The sequence below is a fragment of the Dromiciops gliroides genome, chromosome 1, assembly GCF_019393635.1.
Source record: "Dromiciops gliroides isolate mDroGli1 chromosome 1, mDroGli1.pri, whole genome shotgun sequence".
NCBI classification, from domain to species: domain Eukaryota; kingdom Metazoa; phylum Chordata; class Mammalia; order Microbiotheria; family Microbiotheriidae; genus Dromiciops; species Dromiciops gliroides.
Genome location: NC_057861.1, coordinates 698,088,533 through 698,107,482, shown reverse-complemented (window position 1 = coordinate 698,107,482; position 18,950 = coordinate 698,088,533). Strand labels below are relative to the sequence as shown.

At 42.2% G+C, this 18,950-nt stretch overlaps 1 protein-coding gene across 1 annotated transcript in view; it reads left to right on the top strand.

The window, feature by feature from the left end:
* FBLN2 (fibulin 2) overlaps positions 1-18,950 on the top strand; it is a 231,106-nt gene that overhangs the window by 159,825 nt on the left and 52,331 nt on the right. The window contains exons 4-5 of the mRNA XM_043975890.1: positions 7,722-7,833; positions 18,617-18,746. Of these exons, the coding sequence (XP_043831825.1) occupies positions 7,722-7,833; positions 18,617-18,746 (242 nt within the window). The remainder of the gene's footprint in view (positions 1-7,721; positions 7,834-18,616; positions 18,747-18,950) is intronic.

Sequence of the window (18,950 nt, the reverse complement as noted above, 5' to 3'; positions counted from 1 at the left end):
GGCCCTAGATTGAATTGGCATATTCTAGTAGGCTTGGTGAATCAAACTGAACTGAATTGAGAAAAGATGGGCTGGGAAGGACACCACAGATGCCTTCCAGTATTTCAAAGGATGCCACATGCAAAGAGAGATCAGACTTGGTCCGCTTGGCCCTGGAGCAATGAGGAAAAGAAGTTAGTTTCAGAGGGGCAGACCCTGACCCCGACACAAAGGTGAACCACAGAAAGCTGCCTAAAGTAGGTTGAGCTGCCCTGGGAGCTGGTGCATCCCCATCCCTGAAGATCTTCAAGCAGATGACCACTAATGAGACTCATGTAGAGACTAATGGCACAGGGGTCTCGTGTAGAGACTCTATTGAGGCACAGGATGGGCTAGATGACCTCTGAGGCCCCTTCCCACCGATATCCGGAGAATGAGTCTGCGATTAGCCAATGCTGTCAAGGTTTCCCAGTGCTTTCCTATTCATTGTCTCATTTTCTTTTCACAGGCTTTTATCTTATTTTGTCATAAAAGGTCTTTAGATAGGGAGCCATTCTTTTTCCTACCACCAATTAACTGGAAAAAAATCTGCATACACAAAAACTGAAGGAATCACTCATATCACTTCCTTGTAAATACAGGAAAATGAAATTTTCATTCTTTTTCTTATCTTGGTCTTCATGCTCTTTTCCTTTTGTATGCATTAACCTCTCTGGACAGTTCCTTTCCCAACTCCTTTTTATACTTAAATGTTTACGCATTTTATCATCACAATCCCACCTCCTATATGAGGCCCAGACCGATGTCCTCTGCTGCTGTTACTTACTGCTCCTCTCTGTCATAAACAACAACAACAAAACATAGCATTTACTATGTTCCAGGCATTATGCTGAGTGCTTTATCATTATCTCATTTGATGTTCATAACAAGCCTGGGAGGTAGGTGCTATTATTATCCCCACTTTACACATGAGGAAATTGAGACAGACAGAGGTTAGGTGATTTGCCCAGCATCCCAGAGCCAGTAAGTATCTGAGAACAGATTTGAACTCAGGTCTTCCTGACTACAGGCCCATTGCTCTATCCCCTGTGTCACTGTCTTTAAATTATACACTCACTCTCTCTCTCTCTCTCTCTCTCTCTCTCTCTCTCTCTCTCTCTCTCTGTATATATATATATATATATATATATATATATATATATATATGTATATATATACATATATATATACATATATATATATACACATACACACATATAAACACATTATATGAACATTATATACAATATATACACATACATAGAGGTCCTTCTGTTGACACACTTTAGCCCATCCCTAAAGGTCAGGAGTTCTTTTGTCCTTAATATCTAGAGCAGATTGTGGCTGTAACTGTAATCGATGCTAACAGGTGTTGGAAGTTGTTATTGACTTCTTGGAGGAAGAAACCAGACTTAGCTCTTGGCCCCCCATCCCACAAGGATCTTCTGCAGAGAAAAACCTATTTTTTCCTCAATATCCTTATGCTTTTTTAACCTTCTCACTGGGGTCTCTGAAGAGGCAGGAAGGTCCTGGTAGTCTCAGAGCTCCCCAAGAAATCCCACTTTGGCTCCTTCCATCCCCAGTCCCTGAGACAACCCCAGGAGAAGGCCCAGGGCTCTTTCTTTGGGGACCTCAACTCCCCCATCACAAATTCAGGCTGCCCGGCAAACTCCTCTCAAATTGTCAAGGCTCACAAATGCTGAATGCTGCTTTGGGTCAAGATCACACTTCTGCTAAAGGGTCTGCCATCCTTCAGTATTTTACAGCCCTCAGTCCTGCCTGTTACTCTCCTTTTGTTAGTCTATCAGTTCCAAGGACAGAGTCCTTGGGGGTCACTATGAATTTTCACTCCCTGCTAAGGCAGCCAGTCTAAGCAACATGATGAAGTCGCTTTAACCTTCTTTATTTCTACCCAGCTAAAACGAGCTTCTTGACATGGGAGATAAACTGCTGCAAGTGTGAGCTCTGAATAACAAAATCTGGCACTCATATCCTGCCCTGAGTGGGCTTAATGAAAGTTCCCTGGAGAGAGATAAGGAAGGTCACTTACATGCGTGTGCTCAGTCTAGCCCCGGGTGGAGTGTTATAACGGAACTGAATGAGTTAGAAAAAGGAAAGGGAAGAAAAAGGCGGGGGTGGCCATTCTCTGGAACTTTGGGATGATTCTGCCAAGGTAATTTTTTTTTCATCATTTGCACGTCCGGGCTTTCATCCCAGTCAGTATTCACTCTTTGTTTCTGGCTCCTGGGAATTTGACATTAAAATCCCGGTTCCTCTGCTGCTGAATTTTCTCCATCGTGTGGGGGCACCTGTGCTTGGGGGCTGGCTGAGCACCATCATTAGCAGGGGTGGACAGCCTTTTGTTCAAAAGGAAAGCCCTTCCATTCATTTGTTTGAAAAGGGGAAAAGAGGGGGTGTAAAAGGCACCACGAAAATCACATGGAATTTACCCGATATTGAATGGGGCTTAAAGCCTCCTCCACCAGTGAGGAGGTGGATTGAGGAACATTTTCATTATGTGCAGAAGAAAAATTATCTGAAAACCAAATTCCTCCTCAAAACAGTCTGGTTCTAGAACCGGAAGGGACCTCAGAAGCCAGTGATTCCAAACCACTCGTTTTCCAGTTGAGGAAACTGAGGCTCAGATGAAGGATCTTAGATTTAGATCTGGTCCCACTCAATTTTCCAGTTGAGGAAAAGACAGGTAAAGTGAGTTGGGATAATGGGATTATAGACTTAGAACCAGAAAGGACCTCAGATGCCAGCCAGTCCAACCCTCTCATTTTGCCCAAAGTCACACAGGTAGTAAGTGACAGAGGTAGAATTCAAACGCAAGGTGTCTGACTATGAATCTAGCGCTCTTTCTATAGAAAGCACTCTCTCTCTGACCTTGCAGATAGGGTTTCTTCTACTGCCCAAGGGGAAGTTGTGATATCACCAGCCACTCCTTAGCCTGCACTAATCAACATCACTCCAGTAAAGATGGAACTCTTGGAAAGCCAAGGCTGCCAGGGAACCAGAGATTGGCTCTCCAGTTCTAGCCCAATGCCATGCTCACTCTACCTCCCCAGCCTTGCTCATGTTCCCCTTGCCCATAACACTCTATCTTCCTCATCTCAGGGCAGCTAGGTGCTGCAGTGGATAGAGCACCGGCCCTGGAATCAGGAGGACCTGAGTTCAAATCCGGCCTCAGACACTTGACACTTACTAGCTGTGTGACCCTGGACAAGTCACTTAACCCCAATTTCCCCACCAAAAAAAAAAAAAAAGAATATCTTCCTCATCTCAGTCTGTCAGATGACTGCAAATTCTTTGATAGTCAGCTCAGGTTTCGTGAAGCTTTCCCCGGTGATGTCCTCTTCTTTGGAGCCACTTAAGCTTCCTAGAATCAGAATATCATCGATTTAGAGCTAGAAGAGACCCTAGAAAGGGTTTGTCTTTGTACCCCAGGACCTGACACAGTGCCCAGAACATAGTAGATGCTTTAAAATGCTTGTTGATTGGTTGATAGCCAAAGCAAGGTCTGACATTGCAGGATTTGGAAGCAGGTCAGAAGTGTTTGACCTTGTTGTAGTGGGTACCAGAATTTCCTTACATACAGTCTCTTGAAAAGAAATGGGGCAGCTAGGTGGTGCAGTGGATAGAGCACCGGCCCTGGAGTCAGGAGTAGGTGAGTTCAAATCTGGCCTCAGACACTTAACACTTACTAGCTGTGTGACCCTGGGCAAGTCACTTAACCCTAATTGCCTCACTTAAAAAAAAGAAAAGAAAAGATATGAATCACCAGACATGAAAAGATGGGAGATGTTAACAGATCTGCATTGTAAGGGGAGAGAGAGATAAAGAAAAAACATTATCACCAATAATCTAATGTCCCTGGGAGCCACAGTAAGTGGCCCTAACTCCCACATTTGTAAGAGTGATACTTCCAGCCCTACAAACCAGAAGTGAATGGGGAAGAGATAAAGATCCATTCACAAGACAGGCAGTCTTCTGCCAGGGAAGCTGACGCTAATTTTCATTCCCCAGACTTTTAGGGGGTGTTTTCCTAGGCCTTGTTCTATTTGTTCCTAATGATCTTCCAGGACCGCATTCCTAAATGATCACAGCAAAGTGACGTACACCCCTTCGTCCGGTCTCTCGCCAGAATTCCTCCCTTACAGATGGAGAGTGATTCATTTTGTGACAATTCTGGGGATCTGGGTGGGACCCTGGCCATTGGCAGAATGTGTTCTTCTTGGACCATGCTCTCTTAACTCATGCAGAATTCATGTGTGGCCAACATTCTTCTTTATTCTCTCTGTTGTCTCTGTCTCTCTATTTCTCTGTCTCTGTATCTGCCTTGCTTTAGTTTCTCCTCTGTTCCTGCTTTTTTAATTTCTTATCAAGCTTTAATTAGTAAGACTAGCCTAGAAATGGGGGACTCCAGCTAAGAAGATGCTGTGGGAAACTGAGAGTTAACCTGAGACCACTTTTTTGGTTTCACCACTGGTCACTGAAAATCTTTTTAGTGTACTTAAAATTTTTTTTTGTGGGGCAATGAGGGTTAAGTGACTTGTCCAGGGTCTCACAGCTTGTAAGTGTCAAGTGTCTGAGGTCAGATTTGAACTCAGGTCCTCCTGAATCCAGGGCTGGTGCTTTATCCACTGTGCCACCTAGCTGACCCTTTAGCATATTTTTAGTGCATGTTCTTGCTTTAGTGAGTGGAGTCTCCTGAACAAGCCTTGCTTATGGAAGATCTGCTAGGGTATCGGGGTCATCATTCTGAACATCTGGCATTCCCCTGCAGGTCATGTTATGGATTGCCTTCCTTCACACACTTTACAATCCAGCTGCCAAATGGGCTGTCTTACTGTTTTTCACACTCTCACCCTTAAGTTTATTTAGGCAATTTTCCATGCCTGGGATGCACGTACCCCTTTCTCATCTCCATGTCTTGATCTTCCCCAACTATGTCATCTTCCTTGGAGCCATGGAAGCTCTGTGGACTTCATAGAATCCGACTTCCATAGATCTCAAGCTAGGAAGGATCAGAGCATCATATAGAATTTGAAAGGTCTTTAGAAATCATCCAATTTCACCCCCTCGTTTGATGGATGAAGCAACAGGCTTAGAGAGGTATGCAAAGCCTTATGCAGCAGCTCTCCTAAAGCACCTCCTTCTCCTCCATGAAGCCATTCCTGCTCTGCTCCCTGTTCCCCCTTCCTCATCGACATCTGCTAGTGCCTCCCCCTCCCTGTCAAAATTACCTGATTTTTACTTTGCATGTAATTTGTATTTGTTTTTTAACTCTGTTGTTTTTGCTGATAGAATGTAAGCTCTTTGAGCTGTTTTGTTTTCTCTCTCTAGCCCCAGCATCCAGAATGGTTCTCAGCACATGGTATAGCCTTAATTGCTAAGTGTTGATTGATTGTGTGGGATGGTATTTATAGGTAGAGAAGGTATGCTGGTCCTGGGACATTTACTAGGAATTTAATTTTGAGAATATCTCTGATCTCAGCTTGTTTTCTTGCGATTTGCCCATTTGCCCAAAAGAGTTGAGTATGGATAAATAACAACCAGTTGTTGTAGGGGGTACTACCATGTCCTTCTATATAGTCTCTTGAGCAGAGATGAGTCCCTAGACTCAAGTTCCCCTTACCCCAGTCAACTACCATTCACCGTTCTCAGTCATTTGCAGGCCTGGGGAGCTTAGAAGTTGAGAAGATAGAGAGCAATAAGGGGGGTAGTGGTGGTGTAGAAGGCATATACTGTAAGAAATTGATTTATTATGGCTTCATTGAGTTAATAAAGTAAAGTACCTACTGTGTACAATGTACTGTGGCTACTATTAGGGGAGTTATGAAGACAAGTAAGACATAGTTAAGCTAAGGAGCTGATAAGTTGTTGAGGACAATGGGGTGGATCATGGTGGAAAATGTTACATGAAATATACACAGATAACTGTGAAACCCTTATCAGAGACTCTCACATGATAGAGAGGGCCTATGTACACTTTGGGGGACTTCTGCCATCTCTGGCTCATAGCTTCCACCCAGAAAATCTAGAACTTTTAATATGTGACTACAATTTATGGAAGGATGCCACAAATCCCCTTGGCAAGCACACACCTCACAGACTCAAAGAAAAAAAATAATGATGGAAAAAAATAGAATTCCAAAACAATAAAATAAAAAGTTCCCTCCAATGGGCAGTCCTTCCTATATAGGTCTGCAAAACCTCAAGCCATTTGCAATCCTGTCAGGTATAGGGCTCCTAGAAAGTGTCATCTCTTGCTGAAATACCATACGACGTTAGCAGAGGGCATAAGTATCAGTCTTCCAACTTGACAGCTTGGCTCCCCAGGCTTGATAACCATTTATGGAAGGGTTGAAAAAAAACACTTCCGCTGGGGGCTCTGTGATACAACTGTAAAGTTAATACTGCAGAGCATCCCTATCTTGGCAGGAGACAATGGTCTGTCCGTCCCAGCTTCCAGTGAGAGGAATACAGGGATGCACCAATTTGTGTTTGTTCAGGAGTATCTTATACAATGATTTGTGTTGACCTCTGGTCTCATAGAAGTTTGCCTAAGGGGCAACTAGATGGTTCAGTAGATAAAGCACCAGCCCTGGATTCAGGAGTACCTGAGTTCAAATCCAGCCTCGGAAATTTAACACTTACTAGCTGTGTGACCCTGGGCAAGTCACCTAACCCCAATTGCCTCACCCCCCCCCAAAAAGAAGAAGTTTGCCCAAAGGTCAACCAACAAGCAGCCGTTTCTCAACTCCAGGCATGTCTCAGTCACCAATACTAGGTTCAGATATGGTGACTCCAAATTTTATGCCTTTATTTTATTCAGGCACATGGGTAGGTGGCTCAGCAAATAGAGCCCTAGGCCTGGAGTTAGTAAAACCTGAGTTCCAATCCAGCCTCAGACTCTTATTAGCTGTATGATCCTGGGAAAGTCACTTAACTTTGATTGCCTCAGTTTCCTCATCTGTCAAATGAGCTGGAGAAGGAAATGGCAAACCACTCCAATATCTCTGCCAAGAAAACCCCAAATGGGGTCGTGAAGAGTTAGACATGAATGAAAAATGACTGAACCGACACACATAGCTGCTATATCTTCTGCCCTAATGAGCACTCCCTATGTGAAACTTTCCGAAGTTTAACAAAAAAATTCATAATTTCTTTCTGTCTGTCATGTCCCCCAGGGGTATCAGAAAGCATGCCTAGTCCCATAAGCTGGAACAGTAGAGTGGATGGAGATATCCCCCACTAAAAAAAATTATGATAATATAAAATGGAATATGATACAGGCATGATTAGAATAGAAGGTGCTATGAGGGCAATGTTACTTCCAGTTGGCTTCATGGAGGAAGCAGCATTTGAGGTGCATCAAAGGATTGTGACATATGCTGGCATCTCATTACTGGCCTGAAAATGGACAGTTTCAAGGAAGGTGTTCCAGGAGACCAGATCTCTAGGTTGTTTGTAGCTTTCTCATCCTGCAAGGTTACATCATGTACTAAAGTTTCCTTGGTTTGAAAAAGGTCTCTCCAGACATCAGAAGGAGGGTGTTCTACAGAAGGGAATTAATTAGTCTTCCAATTTTTAAAATGTCCTTCTTTGCCCATTTTTTCTGGGTTATGTCTCAGTGGCTATGATCGAAGAACATTTAGAGAAGTTACCAACCTAACCTTCCTTTTCCTCTTGTTCAGGTTCTACCAAAGACCTCATAGAGACGTGTTGTGCAGCAGGACAACAGTGGGCCATCGACAATGCCGAATGCACAGAGATACCTGTGAGTGGAGCTGATGGTGATGTCTGCAGGTAAGGCAGAGACCTCTTGCCTTTTGGTACCCTTCACCTTTAGCCAGAGATTTTCAGTTAGATTTCAGTGGATTTTGAAGATCCCAGAAATGTGACAGTGAAGTCTTTAAAATCATGTTCAGTGCGGGGCAGCTAGGTGGAGCAGTGGATAGAGCATCGGCCCTGGAGTCGGGAGTACCTGAGTTCAAATCCAGCCTCAGACACTTAACACTTAGTAGCTGTGTGACCCAGGGCGAGTCACTTAAACCCAATTGCCTCACTAAAAAAAAAAAATCATGTTCAATGTCATTTGAGTAGTTGAGAAGGGAGCATAGTGCTATGAAAAGCTGCTGAATGGCCCCTAGGTAGTTCAGTGGATAGAGCAATGAGCATAAAGTCAGGAAAACCTGAGTTAAAATCCAGTCACTTACTGGCTGTGGGACTTTGGAAAACTCACTTAACCTGTTTGCCTCAGTTTTCTCAACTGTAAAATGAGGATAATAACAGCACTTATCTCACAAAGTTGTTGTGAGGATCAAATTAATAATATATGTAGAGTGCTTAGCAAAGTAACCTTCCACATTGTAGATGCTACATAAATACTTGCCCACCTTTCTTACTTAACTAACTGGGTTTGGGGCAAATTACTTAACCTTTCCAAGACTCAGTTTCCTCATCTAGAAAATGATCCCCTAATGTTCATTTCAGTTCAAAGTCTATTACTGTAAGGCTAGGTCATGGTGAACAGTCCATCTTCTTGTATACTGGATGCCTGATTTTCAGATCACTACCACTAGTTAACAAGCTTTATGAAATGCTTGCTATGTGCCAGGCAAAATGCTAAATGCTGGAGATATTTTAAAAAAGTTAAAATATAGTCCCTGTCCCCAAGGACCTCATATTCTAGTGGGAAAGATAACCTCCAAACCATAATGCATCTGAAATACAGAAGCTATGCACGTATGCATATACATATGTATGGTAAATATGAAGTCATTTCAGATGAAAGACGCTCAAAGTGGAGGGGTGGGCAGGACTGGGAGAACCCTTTCATAGAAGGTAGGATTTGGGCAGAGTCTTGAAGGAAGATAGAATAACTAGGAGGCCAGAGTGAGAAGGGAAAGTTTTCCAGGCCTGGGGGCAGCCCCTCGAAAGGTGCCAAGTTGGGAGACAAAGTGTTATATGTAAGAAACAGCTGGATCATGGAATACAGTAAGAGTAATCCATTATGAGAAGACTGGAAAGGGAGATAGTGTTTATACACAAAGACCACCTGACCTGGAGCTTTTTGATGCCTAAATCAGCAGAAATGAGAAAAGAAGAAAGGTTGTTCTTAGAACAGAAAAAGGGAAATCAGAGGTGCCACTTGACCTCACTGAGGCTCAGTTTTCAAGTAATTTGATGCTTTTTTTCTCCAAAAAATATTAACACTGCATTTATTAGAAATAGATCTCTAAGTATAAGCAAAATAGACCCAATTTGGATCAAGATTTAAAGAAATGCAGCTACCTAAGTAGAATCAAGTGCCTCCTTTCACTATGCAAAGGAATCAAGAATACTAAAACCAGAAAGGAAGTTAAAGATTATTTAGTGGAACCTTCTTGTTTTACAAGCAAGAAAATGAAAACCCAAGATGGTATAGCTAATTTGTCACAGATATTTCTATTATTATTCTTTTTTTAAGTTTTGCTTTTCCCCAATTACATGTAAAAACAATTGTAACATTCTTTTTTTTTTTAACATTTTGAGTTCCAAATTCTCTCTCCCTCCCCTCCCCTCCCCACTCACTGAGAAGGCAAGCAATTTGATATAGATTCTATTGTTATTTTATAACAATATTATTTCATATCACCTTCATATCCACACATGTATACATATGTGGATGCAATACATTCATGTATACACACTTGTACACATGTATGTATGTGCATGTTTTGTGTATGTGTGCAAGCATGTGCAAATATGATATACATGTGTGTATATTTATACACATATAGATAGATACAGATATTTGACCTTCCCCCTATCCTATCTAGAAAGCCATTCTCTAGTCAAAGAATAAGAGAGGGAAAATAATCAATCAAAACTAGTCAACATATTAACCAAGTCTGACTATATGTTAATTGTTTCATCTCTTATCTCTCTGCTTCACTCTCCCATACACACACACATATACCACACACACACACACACACAAACACACACCTGTTCATAGAAGAAAGAGAAGTACAATTTCTCATCTTCAGGAACAAATTTAATCATTATTGTAATGCAGCATTTGGAATTGGGTTTTTTAAAATATATATTTCAATTTACATTGTTACAATTTCTGTATGTAGCATTTTCCTGGTTCTGCTTACTTGATTTTGAATCAAATTCATAGAAATCTTCCCATGCTTCCCTGTATTCATTATTTTCATCATTTCTTACAGAATGGGAATATTCCATTCCATTTATAGATGACAATTTGTTTAACCATTTCCCCACTTCTTGAGCATCTCCTTTGTTTACAGGTCTTTGCCACTACAGAAAGTGTTGTTATGTGACTGGTATAAATGAAACTTTTCCTTCTGTCTTTGACCTCCTTGGGCACATGTCTAGGAGAGAGATCTTTGGGTCAAACTATATGGACATTTCAATAATTTTCTTAGCATTATTTCAATGATTTTTTCAGAATATTTGGACCAATTTACAGCTTTACCAACTATGCATAAGTGTGCAAATCTTTCCACTACCACTCCAACATTGACTCTTTCCATCTTTTGTCATCTTTTCCAGTTTGTTGAGTAAGAGGTTTTCCATAATATTAACGACAACTTAATAACAACAACAATGATAATAGCTCACATTTTTATGATTAAACATTTTACAAACTGCTTTCCTCACAACTTTATGATGTAGGAAGTTAAATTCTTCCCATTTAGCAGAAGGAAAATTTGAACATCTAGTCTAACTATTATTTTACAGTGAAGAGCCGGAGCCTGGAGAGGTTAAGTAGCTGCCAAAGTCTCACAGGTAGAAAGTAGTAAAGCTTTGTTTTCAGCCCAAGTCTTTTGATTCCAAACCCATCATGGAGAATTTGAATTGGGAAGGAAGAAGGGGAGGAAGGAGGGAAGGAAGGAAGGAAGGAAGGAAGGAAGGAAGGAAGGAAGGAAGGAAGGAAGGAAGGAAGGAAGGAAGGAAGGAAGGAGGGAGGGAGGGAAGGAAGGAGGGAAGGAAATAAGGAGGGGAAGAGGTAGAAGAGAGGCAAGGAGGGAGGGAAGGAAGGAAAGAAGGGAGGAAGGAAGGAAGGAGGGAAAGAAGGAAGGATAGATGAATGGATGGATTTATTAAGTACCTACTATTTTCCCAGCACTGTGCTAAGTGCTTCTTAAATAATTATCTCATTTAATTCTTCCAACTACTCTGGGAAGTAGGTGCTATTGCTATTCCCATTTTATAGTTGAGGAAACTGAGGCAGACAGAAGTTAAGTGACTTGCCCAAAGTCACACAGCTATTAAATTTCTGAGATAGAATTTGGACTCAGTTCTTCCCGACTTCAGGCCCAGTACTTTCTCTCCTCTACCTCCTAGCTGTCCCCCAAGCTTCAAAGATCCTTTCACACTTTCTTAGCCCATTCCACACTGTGTTCAATAAACATTGTATATATAGGTGTTGTCCTCTGGATCACGTACTAGCATCCATTCTACATGAGGGAGTAGAAAGGGCAAGTTTCTGGGTTGACTTAAAAGGGGATGAGCAGTGGCCATGGTCATTTTCAGTGACTCTAAGGCCCACGCATTGGCGCATCCTTGTTAAGTTCAATTCAATTCAATGGACTTTAAATGCCTCCTATGCTCATTATCCTGGACACTGGGAAAACAAAGAAGAAAACAAATCTGCCTATGCCCTTAGCATCCTCCCAGCTGCTTGTACCTTCCCTCCCCAAACTACCTAGGATTCATGTTCCATATATCCTGTATTTACGTATAAATGAACATTTATTAGAGCATAAGATTCTTGGGGGTGTGGGCTTTCACTTTTGTTTTTGTATTTCCAGCATTTAAGCTGGAATTAGACCAGCTCCTGGTACTCAATAAATGCTTATTGATTGATCAATTGGTTGTACTGGGGTGGGGAGAATGGAGACTAAAACATAGAAGCAAGTAAGTAAATTCATGATCTCTACAAAGTAATGTTTGGTATTGGAGCAGAAAGGAATGACTAGAGAGAGACAAGCCCTTCCCTGTAGGAAATAGATGCAACAGTCACCCAGGATCATGGTCACCACAAGAGACTCTTGTTTCTGAGCTTCTCAGTCATGAGGCTTGAGTGGTAACATTTCCTCTCACCCTAGAGGATGTGAGGATTCCTCCCAGCACTGTCCTCAGTACCACTCCTCTCTACCTCAGTGCAATAAAATTGCCCTTTTCAAAAGCAGAAAACAGTGTTGGTGACCCATGCTGCTGCTGCTGCTGCTACAGATGTGGTGTTGTTCTGGTCTCCTTGGCAACTGGAAAATCAGAGTGATCCATTCCTCTGGAGGATGGAATCCAGAGAGGGGTGGAGAGGGGTGGTCAAGGGGAACTGGGTGTGGGGATCCATTGCTTCAGCTCTGAGGCTTCCACACTCAATCCTTCACCAAGTTCTGGACACTTGTTCTTTCTCCACATCTCATCCATTTATCTGTTCCTCTCCACCCTGAGGGTTCATACATTCGTCCTCTGGACCCTTTACCTTTAGTTCTCCCTCTCTATAACTGTGGCAGCCCAGACTCTTAACATCTTGTGTCCAGATTGCATCCGTGCTCCCCTGCTTGGTTCATGAACCCAGCTCTATCTCCTGTCCCCAGCATACGATTGTTTGAGTCACATTCCTCAAGTATTGTTCTTGCCGTGCCATTCACTGGCTCACAAACACACCCCTCTGGTTCCCTCTTGACCTATTTAAAAAAAACCCAGAACAGAAACCCAGACCTGTAATTTCATCAGTGTAATGAGTTCTCAGCACCATTGACAACTTCTCTGCACCCTATGGTCTTAGAGAGTTGGCCAGGGTATTTAGACTCCATTGCCTTTTGACTTTAATTCTTACTCTTTGGTTTGGGTTTAAAGAGAAAGGGCAAGACCAGCCCAGTGGGTGATGATGCATTTGCTGGGTGTCCTTTTTGGCATCCTGTCGTCTTTGTACTTTACCAAGAAGAAAGAAGAAAGGAAATTGTGATCTACTGCACTAGGAAGTTGTTCCTCGCTACCCCCCCCACTTTGGGGGAGATCATCCCACCTTAACCTCGGAGGCTTCTATGATTGTGTTCCCTGCAACCTTCATCTTATCACTGTCTCTTTTTAAACCTAATCTCAGACTCCTTTCCAGGCAAGTGCAGCATCTGGAACTGGCTCATACTCCCTTCACTCTTTGCTCAGGGGCTATTTTTCACCACTTTCTGTCCCTTCCTTCAAATTTCTTCCTCTGTGAAGTCTTTCCTGATTGACTCCTCCTCCTCCTATTCCCACCATTGCTCCCTGTTTCCTTGATCCTGTGTACATGGTTTGTTTAGTCTTACCTTGGGTGTGGACTTGTTTCTCTGACATTTCAACAATGTACTTCAGGAAACATACTAAGCAAAGCACTGTATGGGAGCTGGGGAATATGAAGAGAAAAAGGAAGCAGTCCTTGAAACTTCAGACTCTGTTCTCTATCCTCTCTGTTTCAATCCCTTGACCCCTCAGTTCTTCCCCAAGACACCACCCCTGCCTGGAAGATACCTTCTTCCCTTCCCTCTCTTGACCACTTGGTGAATCAACTCTACTCTACACTGTCCTCTTACCTCAAGATCTTTGCCCCCTTACACTATCACGTATCTTTCCCTGCTAAGCTTCAGCCTTGTATCACTCTTATTGTCTGCTGTCTTCACACCTTCTAACTTGAAGCTGAAAGAAGCTGGAGAAAATCATGAAATGATTCTGACTGGGTCCACTACAGATTTATGTTCCATAATCTCACGTGGGCTCTTACTGTGGCAAGGTAATCCTTCTAGATATCCCTAATTGATTCACTATTCCAATCACCTGGACATTTTTCCAAACATTTTTTATCCCTCATCAAAATTCCCATGGCTGCCTCTTCCCACACAAGCCTAATGAGAATCAAGAATCATGTTTCCCTGATAAAATGAGGCTCTTCTCTGAGAGCTTCCTCTTCTTTCTTCCTCCTTATTTCACATCACCCAGATGCCTTCTGCCACTGTCTCCTCCTTCACCCTGTCTCACATCTACGTGGCCCTACTTCTAGACAAGGCCAACCCCTAGAAATACACAAATGTTCCCATTTCATCTCATCTCATGCCCATGGGATCAACCCCATTGTCTTGCTGATCTTTAGCTTCTCATTGTCTATTGGTTGCTTCCCTACTGCCTACAAACACTCCCATGTCTCTCCTACCGTCAAAAAAGCCTAACTTAGGGGCAGCTAGGTGGTGCAGTGGATAGAGCACTGGCCCTGGATTCAGGAGGACCTGAGTTCAAATTCAGCCTCAGACACTTAACACTTACTAGCTGTGTGACCCTGGGCAAGTCACTTAACCCCAATTGCCTCACCAAAAAGAAAAAAGCCTAACCTGATCCATCCATTCCTTCTACCTATCATCCTATGTCTCCCTTTCTTGAACTAGCTTCTTCTTCTTTTTTTTTTTTTTGGTGAGGCAAGTGGGGTTAAGTGACTTGCCCAGGGTCACACAGCTAGTAAGTGTCAAGTGTCTGAGGCTGGATTTGAACTCAGGTCCTCCTGAATCCAGGGCCAGTACTCTATCCACTGTGCCACCTAGCTGCCCCTATGTCTCCCTTTCTTAAAGGTTGTCTATAGTTCATGGCTCCATTTCCTTTCTTCTCACTTTCTTCTTAAATTCTTTTCAGTCTGGCTACTGGCCTCATCATTCAACTAAAAGTGCTCTCTCAAAAGTTACCAATACCATGTTTTACATAATTGCACGTGTATAACCTATATCTGACTTCTTTCTACCTCAGGAAGTGGGGAGGGGAGGGAGGGAGAGAATTTGTTATTTATTTAAAAAATAAAGTCACAAGGGTTAACAATGAAAAAGTAAAGAAAGGAACTTGAAAGCTTAAAAAAAAGATATCAATAATCTTTTAATTGCCAAATCTAATGGCCTTTACTCAATTCCCATCCTTCTCTCCTTTTTTAAGCAATTGGGATTGAGTTGTCCAGATCACACAGCTAGTAATTGTCAGAGGCTGAATTTGAACTCAGGTCCTCCTGACTCCAGGGTTGGTGCTCTATCCACTGTGCTACCTAGCTGTCCCAATCCCTATCTTTCTTGACTTCTCCGAATCTCTTGACACTACTGATCACCCTCTTTCCTTTGATATTCTCTCTGGGTTTTTGTGACTTTACTATCTCCCAATTCTGTTCCTACCTGTTGGACAACTTCTCAGTCTCTTTTGTTGGATATTGATCCAGGTCACACCCACTAACCATGAGTGTTCCCCAAGGTTCTGTCCAGGATGCTCTTCTCTTCTCCCTATATATTATTTTTCTTGGATATTTCATCAGCTCCCATGGATTCAATTATCACCTCTATGCTCATGACTCCCATATCTACATGAGAGTGCTAACTTGTCTCCTGACTTCCAGTTCCATATTTATATAATTGTCTATTGGAGATCTTGAACTGGATATCCTTTAGACATCTTAAACTCAGCATGTCCAAAACTGAACTCATTATCTTTCTCTGCCCCACCCCCACTCAAAAACCCTCCTGTCTCTCCCCTCTTCTTAATTTTCCAAGGACTTTCAAAGACATCACCATCACTTCAGTTACAAAGGCTCTCAACCTAGGTGTCATCCTGAACTCTTCCCATTTCCAATTTATTATCTCGTCAATTCTTCTTTTGTAACATCTCTCATATATGTCCCATTTTCTCTTCTGATACTTCCCCCACCCTGGTGCAGGTCCTGATCATTTTATACCTGGACTATTGCAATGGGTTGCTGGTTGCTTTCCTTGCCTCAAGTCTTTCCCGAATCTGTCCTCCACTCAGCTGTTGGACTGATTTTCTTAAATAAAAAATCTGAACATGTTACCTCACTATTCAATAAACTCCAGTAACTCCCTATCACCTCTAGACCATCAGGTAATGAAGTATAGGTTGACTATAGGTTAGACTAGATGGCCAATTCTGTGAGCCTGAAAATTCTGAGTTGGTCTGATATTGAATGATTGACCATTTCTTCCCGTAGGGCTTTCAATACTTTGAAAGATGTGTTATTTTATTGGTGTAGGTACTCAGCACACCAACTCATTTCAATTCCTCTCTCTCTCTCTCTCTCTCTCTCTCTCTCTCTCTCTCTCTCTCTCTCTCTCTCTCTCTCTCTCCCAGATCTCCTGAGTTGCCATGGTCAAATTCCCTGGTAGCCAGTTTTTTGGTCTTCAGCCTTATTGTAACTAGCTAAGTTGGTCTTTGGGTGACAAACATATAGCATGACACCAGGTATATCTTTGTAGCTTTTGCAGAGTAATAGGACCTACCAGAACTTACAGCCCCATTGACATGGACTTCTAGAACTAAGGACTACCTTCTAGCCATGATGAATCACTGGAGTATGACTTTCAGGGAAAGCTTTCAATACTAAGGAGAAATTACTCTGGTTCCCCATGATCTTTTTCAAGAGAGGATGTCTGGAGATGTCATGAGACTTTACAGCCTGTCACATGACCCTTTATCCCTGACCAATGGCTTCTTTTCCTCTCCATTCTTTCACTCTGAGGGAAAGGAACATTCCTGGGCCATGATCATGATCAATCAGCACCTCCCTCCCTCCTTGGCCTTAACATCAGCCAGTCCTGGCTTAATAATAGCTTGCCTAGGGGTGGGGTGGCTCTACTTCTTAGGAGCTTGTGACCTTGAGCCAAGAAGCTATCTTTCAATGAAGGCACACCACATGCTGTCTTTCACTCCCACAGAAAAGCATAGAAATTTCCTTTTCTTTCTCAAAAAGAAGAGTGAGCTAGATTTCTGGGAGATGTTTTGGTGTAGCTGTTGGAAAGGATTGTGAAGGACTAAGCTGTTTTTTAAAAATACAAATACCTTCTATTTGTCTACCATATTTTCCAAAATGGGTTATTTAAGTATTCTACTTCCTCTTCTGTTATTCTGGGTAATTTATATTTTTGTAAATATTCATCCATTTCACTTAGATTGTCAGATTTATTGACATACAATTGGGCAAAATATTTCTTAATTATTGCTTTAATTTCCTCTTCCTTGGTAGTTAATTAACCCTTTTCATTTCTGATACTGGTAATTTGGTTTTCTTCTTTTTAAAAAAAATCAAATTAACAAATGATTTATCTATTTTATTTGTCTTTTCCCCCATAAAACCAGCTCTTAATTTGTTTGTTCAATGTCTTTCTTGCTTTCAATTTTATTAATCTTTCCTTTGATTTTCAGGATTTCCAATTTGGTGCTTATTTGGGGAATTGTAATTTGTTCTTTTTCTAGCTTTTTTTAGTTGCATGTACAATCTGTTCTTTCTCTATTTTATTGTTGTAAGCATTTAGAGATTTAAAATTTCACTTAAGTACCAGCATAGTGTATTTTCTTTCTTTTTTCTTTTCTTTTCTTTTCTTTTCTCTTTCTTTCTTTCTTTCTTTCTTTCTTTCTTTCTTTCTTTCTTTCTTTTTTTTTTCGGGACAATGAGGGTTAAGGGTCACACAGCTAGTGTCAAGTGTCTGAGGCCGGATTTGTACTCAGGCCCTCCTGAATCCAGGGCTGGTGCTTTTTCTACTGTGCCACCTAGTTGCCCTGGCATAGTATATTTTCAAAGCACTTTATACCCCACCCATTTCATTCCATTAAACAAAACTTTATTAAGTGCCTATCATGTGTGATCCAGCATGGTGTAGAAGATAGCAGGAGGACCTTGGAGTGAGGAGGACCTGGGTTCAAGTGCTGCCTCTGGTATATACTGGTCCTATGACCCACTGTCTAGAACTATAATTGCCACTCTCTGCTATGTAGTAACAGAGTAGGTGCTGATCTATATTAGTAAAGGGAGTTTCCTCACCAGGAGTTCCCTGCACGTATGAAATAAGAGGTCTGGATCACCACCACCAGCATTCCACCCCTGCCTATTTCCCTGTCTAAAAATACACACGCATACACATAAGCACACATATATGTATACACACACACACACACACACCATGCTTTGTGCTAGACACTGACAATATAAAGATGAAAAAGAAAACAATTTCTCCCCTTAACAGACTTTGGGGGAGGTGCTTGGAAGCATACAAATACATGATAGAAGGTATAGTAGAGTGTGACAGAGGACAGTTCTCACAACCAGGCTTTCTACATCTTATAGGAAAGGAAACAGGTTTACATGATAATTACTCTGGCCAAGGACACACAAGTCCGTGGGCAGAGTTGAGACTAGAACCCATGCCTGTAGTGTCTCTTGTACCAGAACATAAGGCAATCTACTAGGTTATGACTAGTGGTCTGCTCAGCCAAAGGACTAGCTGCTTACTTACCCTGGAAGGAGAAATATTCTCATTGTTTAAACTCCTCAAAGATGGAGTGGATGGAGGAGTTCTCCAGGCATGAAGCCTGCCTCAAGTTAGTATGCATCTCACTTTCCAGAGATGCTTCCTTTGAAGTCAGGGGAGAGGAGAATGAGAGAGTGAGGAGACTGGCCTAGGGGTTATTTATGTCCATTTTCATCCTCAGAGTTATTGGTTTCCAGTTAACGCATCCATCCTTGCTCCTCCTCTCCCCCACCCCCACCCTGTCTGTGTTGCAGGATTGCCCAGAAGCAGTGCTGTATCTCTTACTTGAAAGAAAACAGCTGTGTTGCTGGGATGGTCGGTGCCAAGGAAGGTGATGTCTGTGGGCCTGAGGAGAATGACACCTGTGGAGTCTCCCTGTACAAGGCAAGACCCAGCAGCTCTTTGCTTCTTCCTTTACAAGTTATTCTCAATTCAATTTTACTTCATCTTTATACCCCACCTCTCAGTGGGTACTACAACCACCCTAGAAGCTAGAAAGCTTAGGGTTCCTTCCTTCAACTGTATGCTTCTGATGGGGAAGGTGGATGGGTGGGTGGGTGGGTGGGTGGGTGGATGGATGGATGGATG